The 7,500-nt window shown below is 38.4% G+C and overlaps 1 protein-coding gene and 1 pseudogene across 1 annotated transcript in view; one reads left to right on the forward strand and one right to left on the reverse strand.

Annotated features, from left to right (window-relative positions):
- LOC122244713 (carbohydrate sulfotransferase 3-like) overlaps positions 1–7,500 on the forward strand; it is a 17,972-nt gene that overhangs the window by 3,656 nt on the left and 6,816 nt on the right. The window contains exon 3 of the mRNA XM_086536599.1: positions 5,642–6,299. Coding sequence (XP_086392725.1) covers positions 5,642–6,299 — 658 coding nt within the window. The remainder of the gene's footprint in view (positions 1–5,641; positions 6,300–7,500) is intronic.
- Positions 3,684–5,466, reverse strand: LOC147472037 (uncharacterized; annotated as a pseudogene).

Here is a 7,500-nt window from a genome sequence, read left to right on the forward strand (position 1 = left end):
TATTTAGCAAACACAGAAAAATGAAAGAGAAAAAAAATCATTGCAAAATGTGGGATTCTTCATTAAAGCACTCTAAGCAGTTGCTTTCATCAGCCAAAGAACGTTTCATAAATAATGAATATGGCGTAATACCTGATATGGACCTCTGGATTTTATAACCATCATGTTTTGTTCATGGTATGTGAAAGGTAGCGTGTGCCAACCTTTACCAGCAAACATGTGATGAGTGTTCATTCCTATACGACATAATATTCTTCTGAATGATCCTTAATACGATTTAGATATGAAATTCAAGAACATACGTCAAATTTTACATCCTCAAAATATGATCCACCTATTGCATTAATAATAAATATTATTCATCCCTTATTATTCATGGGTTGTATCTTGATGAAGAGTAAGACATTGTTGAGTTGGTGAAAGATGTCACCTTCTATGCGTATATTAAGAAAGTTTGGCTTGCCAGAGTACAGATAATTGATGTGGGGATCAGAGAAACACAGCTGCTGCGCACAAGTATGTATTCCGGGAAAAGTCCGCAGAGAGATGAGGTTGTTTACATTACACTTTGTAAATTTTGCGGTAAGATGGCACATGTAAAAGAAAACGTTCATTTTATGGGGTAACTAAGCTTAACATCAGGCATTCCTTTGAGGTATACACATTAGATATAAAATTATAAGCATCCTTACCCTATCATAATCTTTAATTATTCTAACACCCCCTCTAAATTAACGTTTGGTTATGACATACGAGAGAATCAATCCCCTGATAAACTGAAAATCTTTCAACTTCTTTTGAAATACAGGTTTAGTGAATATATTAGCTGGATTCTCTATGGTAGGTACATAGACTAACTTCACATTACCCATCTTCACTTCATCTCTAATGAAATGGTAACGGATGTCACTGTGTTTTGATCTTTGGTAATTTATAGGATTTTTGGCAAGATTATTAGCACCTTGGTTGTCAAGTCCTAAATCTACTGACTTAACCTTAAATCCAAATAGATCAGACATAATTTGTTTTAAGAACTTTGCCTCCTGAATGGCAAAAGTAAGAGCTATATACTTCCATGATATTAATGTTCCATACTTATGTAGCTGAAAACAATATCCTGTTAGACTTTTCCTATCTTCAGATGTTCCCAGTCTGAATCACAAAATCCCATTATTTTCATTTGTTCATATGACTAATCAAACCGGAGACCATATTCTAAAGTGCCCTTTTGGTAATTAAGAACATGTTTAGCTGCATTTAAATGGGCTTTTGTTGGTTTTGACATATATTGTGAAAATTTAGTAACTGCATAGCACATGTCTGGTCTGGTACCTGTCATAATATATATATATATATATATATATATATATATATATATATATATATATATATATATGACTACCAACTATCTCTCTATTACATTAGCCAATACATCTGATTCTACAGTAGAGGTGTTAAAAATGATACTAGGATCACATGGTGTGTTTCTTGCATGACCATCTGACATTTTAAATCTGTCTAAAATCCTTTCCAAATATTTAGTTTGGTTTATTTTAATGTAAACTTTGCCTGTAACAATTGACATATCTAGAAACCACTTAAGTTTCCATAAATTAGTCTCCTGAAATTTTCTCAAAGAGATTGTTTAAACATATTCATTAGTTACTGCTGACAATTATCAAATCATCTACCCATATGAGAACTATGGTATTTTCCTAGCCATTATGTTTCAGATTTAAACAATGATCAGTTTGTGATTGTTCAAATCCTGATGAAATGAAAAAAATTATGTATCAGATTATTCCACATTCCTCCACTCTGTTTCAGACCATAAAGTAACTTCTTCAGCTTACAATATAAGACATTTCCATCACTATCATTTTCTTTGTAACCTTCAGGTTGTTCCACATATATTTCATGATCAATATCTGCATTTAAATAAGCTGTATTAACGTCCATTTGTTGTATTATCAAGTTCTTTTGTCCAGTTACGTCTAGTAAAGTGCGGAGTGTAGATATTCTTGTTGTTGGCACAAAAGTCTCTTCATAGTCCTTTAACTGCGAATATCTCTTGGCAACATATCTTGCTTTGAATTTTTCTTTGCTGTTTGATAAACCATCTTCCACCCACTGCTGTACGATTCTTGGGTAGTGGAGTGAGTTCATAGGTGTTGTTATTCTGTAGTGAAGCAATCTCCTCATCCATGGCTTTCTTCCATTGATGTCACTCTGGGGATGCTATAGCTTCTTGGTAGGTGACTAGTATTAGTTTGTGTGACATTCGGTAGCAGTGATGTATGAAGCTTGTATGTATCACACTAGAGATACAGTCATCCAGATCATCTGTAAGGTAGTCATCTAATCTCGATGGTTTCTGTCTTTCTCTGGATGGATATCTTCTTTCTGTATCTGCATCCACTGGTATCTCTTCTCTGTCTTTAGCTGGACATTTCCTGGACGTCTCCATCAGCATCAGCTGGTGTCTCATCTTGTGCCGCTTGAAGTGTTTTTTGATGGAGCTTCGTCTCCACCGAAATGTAGTCGTCACTCAAAATTTGCTTGGCACTTGGGGATTCTATCTTACAAGATCAGTTATCCACAAATTTGATTAAACTTTCTTTTCTTATATTCTGAGTATCTGGAAAGTATATCAAGTAGGCTGGACTTTGATCTTCGTAGCTCACAAATATTCCCTCGTTACTCCTTGGATCTAATTTCTTACTCTCTTGTTCATATGCAAAAGATCTTGTTTCAAAGACATTCATCTTGCTTTTGATTGGTCTTTTTCCAGTGAGTATTTCCACTGGGGTCTTTTGAGTTCTGGGAATATAGCACCTATTCCTGATGTAAAAGAGTCTTCACAGCATAACTCCATATATCCTTTGGTAATTTTGATTCAATCAGTAAACTGCGAGCCATGTCAAATATCTCTCAACTGTGCCATTTTGATGTGGTGAATAGGGTGCAGAGAACTCTTTGTAAACTCTGTTCCATGGTCACATCTTAGGCATTTGATATTCCCATATAATGCTGCTTCTGCAAGATATCTTTTTGTAGTTGTCACTGTATCACTCTTGCCTTTAATTAGGTAAGTTCTAAGAGTTCCAGAGTAGTCATCAATAAAAGAGATGCTGTATCTGAAACCTCCTCGTGTAGGTGGGTCAACAGGACCAGCTACATCACATAGGACTAATTCTAATGGCTCTTGGGCCTTTTTGTCAGGCTCTCTACTCCTATACTGTGTCATCTTACCAAGTGTACATGTGGTGCAGTTGAACTTATCTTTCCTAGTTACATGCATTCCGTTAACAGTTGCTTCAAGTTTTTGCACATCAGCCACATTGCAATGCCCTAGGATTTTATGCCACTCCTCTAGGGTGTGTTTGGCTTCCCCTACATGGATTTTGTTAAACTTATCCATCTGAGAACCAGTGTGTGGCTTACCTCTACGTAGATAGAACATGTTTTTCTCCACAATGTTGAATAGCCTGCCATCCTTGGTAGTTAGAGTGCTGCCTTCGGGTGAGAAAGTAATAGTCTGTCCATTCTTGGTAGCTTTCCAAACTGATATGATATCTTGTTTAAATCCTGGTATGAATGATGCATCTTTTAACAGAATACTTTGACTTGCCGTCTCCATCCTGGATGACGTCTTTCACATCACTGACTCCTAGTACTGTTCCTTATTGCCTTTGGCCATCTGCCAGCTCTATGTAATAGTTTTGTGGATTAAAAGACTCTTGAAATCTCAAAAACTTTGGTTCATTTTTTTCAATTTGTGAAATGCAGCCACTGTCAATCATTAAGAAGCCTTCTTCTGCTTCTAAGCTAGCTACATTCTGTTTTCCAAAGTCACAGTGTTCAGTGTTGGCCTCAACAGTAAAGGCGCTGTCACACTAGCACTTTTCCGTCAATTTTTGAGCGAATGGTCATTGTTCTAGTTAGACAATAATTCCAAGTTTCCGTGTGAAGACATTTCCATCGTTTTTTTGGCCAAATGTACTCAAATCAAGCACTATATTTTAAAATGTTTGTTTTAAATCATTAATTATAATCAAATTTAATAAATTTTACTTTTCTTATATATATCATAAAATTAACAAACAGAAATATGCATATCTCAATTTTATTTCCAGGAATAAAACTTGTTTTAAGTGCCCGATTTGATTGTTTATATCAGTCAGCCGCAGAGCGTGCTATTTCTCCTCCAGCTTTGAAGCACCATGGACTGTGCATGAACACACGCCCTTCAGAGGAATATTTGATTGAGAATATTTTCTTGCACTGTCGCTTGCTCAGTGCCATTGTTTACAACTGCAAGGCGAGAATCGCATGACTAAGCAGATGGCTCCTGGCGGTAAAGCGCTAGTATGACTGCGCGCCTCTAAAAATTGACAAAAAAGAAAAAAAAAAAAAAAAAAAGACGGAAAATAAGGTAGCGTGACAGCGCCTTCGGAAACCTTGAGTGTGTTACATGGAAAGAATACTCCTGATTTTGATCTTCACTTGTGTCATTTGCTGAATTTACTGAATTACTACTCTTCTTAGGGTTCTTCATTCTACATTCACTGTTACTGTAAGTTCTAGATTTATGAAAGTCACAACACTTCCTAGCACATTGAGGATTGTTCACTCTCTGGAACTCACCACCTTTGCTGCATTTTGATGCAAAATGGCCTGGTTCACCACACTTGAAACATTTCTTCTGTTTCACTGTACTGTTGATGTTGGCAGTCATGACACTCTCTGTGCTAGAAGTATCCTTAAAGTGATCGTCTTGACTTAACAATGCTATCTTTAATTCACTGTTTGGTATGGAGGATTACGCTGGTTAGCTACATCAACAAAATTTTTGTATTTCTTTGGAAGTCATCCAGTGTTCGCACTACTATAAGACCATCAGTAATGTGCTCATCTATTTCCCTGAGAGCAGCTACTGTCTCATCTATAGACGTAAGATATGCTATAACACTGTTATCATCCATCCTTTTCTTTATGAATGATCTCCATAGAGCAAATATTCTGTGTTGTGTTTCTCTTAGGTAGTGTTTTCGTAGCAATGTCAATGCTTTCACTCCATCTCCCCTCGCTTCACGTTTTATTGTGCCAAGTGACGTTCTGTCAAGGCAACCTGTTAAGTGGGTATAGATTGTTTCCTTGGCCTCTTCTAAATCATAATCATCTGGGCGTTTGAAAGTATACTTATCAAAAGCGAGATGAAGTTTCAGAACTCGTAGAGCACCTGTGAAGTTTGCCCACCGATCATAATTATCTGCATTGCCATCAAAGTCCTTAAATCTGGGCCCATAACCTGTTGAGGTGGTGGAAGATATCATCTACTATGCGTGTATTGAGGAAGTTTGGCTTGTGTAGATAATTGATGTGGGGATCAGAGAAACACAGCTGCTGCGTACATGTATGTATTCCGGGAAAAGTCCGCAGAGAGATGAGGTTGTTTACATTACACATTGTAGATCTTGCCGTAAGATGACACACATAAAAGAAAACGTTCATTTTATGGGGTAACTAAATTAAACATGAGATACTCTTTTCACGTATACACAGTAGATATAAAATTATAAGCATCCTTATCCAATCATAATCTTTAATTATTCTAACAGGCATCCCTTCATCTTTCCAGCACCAACATCTCAAGAGAGACTCCCCCAAAATGGGACCCAAGACCAGAGTTCAGAAGCCAAAGCGGAGATGACGCCCCCTCCGGCAGCCCCCAAACCGGTGACAGTCCGCCACCCTCCAAACGTCCTCCTGCTGAGTTCACTAGGACGCAGTGGTTCAAGTTTCTTGGGCGGTCTCCTCAACTCCCAGCCCGGGGCCTTTTACATCTTTGAGCCGCTGCACCGTCTGAAGATATCGCACATGCTCTCAGACGTCACCGCGCGAGAGAGCTTCATGCAAATCATTACTTGCAACCTCACTGGAACGATACTCGACGCGCTGGCAGCGGAACCAGACTTTGCAATCCGCACACCCCTCGCTTACTCGTGTGACCCCAGTAAACCTTATCAGCCTTGCTTCGACGCCAAGAGACTAAAACAAGCGTGTGACAAACTGCCTATTAAAATCATTAAGACCATTAGAACCAGAGTGGCGTGGTTAGAGCCTCTCCTACGGGACCCCAAGGCTAATCTCATAGTCCTTCACTTGGTCAGGGACCCAAGAGCGACTGTCATTTCGGCCACTGAGCTGGAGTGGGACATACAGCCCCTGAAACAGTGTAAGGAGTTGGTAGACGACCTCAACAGCGGAGTCGAACTGGCCAAGATGCTTCCGGGAAGGTCAGTAGATCAGAGAGAGACAGTCATATACATACATCAATCTATATATATACACACATATGTGTGTGTGTGTGTGTTTGTAGATATATACATATATATATGTTTATACATGCATATAGATACATATAAACGTGCGTATGTATACACATACCAATCTCTCTCTCTCTCTCTATATATATATATATATGTATATACATATTAATACATATATATGAGTAAATATGCATGTACATATCCATATATATATATATATATATATATATATATATATATATATATATATATATATACTGTGAAATTGTACTAACAAAAGGTTTAGAGAATAAGTCTGGTAGTTCTAGAGTCCTTTATTGGGAGCTTATGGAACACGTGATACGGCGATATTTAAGTTGATAACGAGTGGTTTGTTGGACAAATCTTGTTAGGCTGGTGTGTCTCAAGGCAGAGGCAGGGGAACAGTAGCTAGCTCACTGCACCCCGTTGAAGTTTGTGGGAGTGACCAACGGTCTGACTGACTGACTGAAGCCAGGTCAAACCTTTATATCCTGCCTTGCCGGGGCGACTTTTTCTTCGTGCCCCAGAGCAGCACATGGTAACCATCTGGCAAGCAGCCTCTCCTCAAGTGAAACTTGAAGTACATCTCACACATTGCTCGGCCGCCTATAAACAAAGTCGTCCTCTTATTAGGAACAACAAAATATTAGGTGAAGTCATCCTTGAAGGGCGAATTTCTCGCCTTAAATGGTTCAAGCTAACCTTAAACTCTGGTTTTGATGTATGTTTGTCCTCGTTAGCAAGTTCTCGTTGACCCATATCCCAGAAGTCAGTGTGTTGGATTCCGGTTGGTTTCGTTTTCTATAATTTGTCCTTGCTGTGTTGTGATTATTTTGTAAGCGGGCCTTCCACGTTATTAATTGAGGGTGTCCGGCTGTCTTTTTCAACGGATGCTAAGATATGGGCGTTTTAGGCGTCTGCTACTTTAAGCACCTGAACCTTAGTGTTTTGGACGACCGCATTCCGGCCCTCATTTCGTGGTTCTTGGTGTTCCGCATATCTACTTGAAAACCCTAAACATACAGGGATAAAGAGAAAAAAGAAAGGCAAACAGAGAAAAGAAAAAAGAAAGACGAACAGAGACGGAGGGGGGAGGGGTGTGTGCACAAATATAGATCTTATTATTTTTTTTTTTTTGTTAGCTTTT

The sequence above is a fragment of the Penaeus japonicus genome, unplaced genomic scaffold (genome assembly GCF_977035675.1).
Source record: "Penaeus japonicus unplaced genomic scaffold, GWHDUDI00000001_assembly GWHDUDI00000004, whole genome shotgun sequence".
Classification (NCBI taxonomy): Eukaryota; Metazoa; Arthropoda; class Malacostraca; order Decapoda; family Penaeidae; genus Penaeus; species Penaeus japonicus.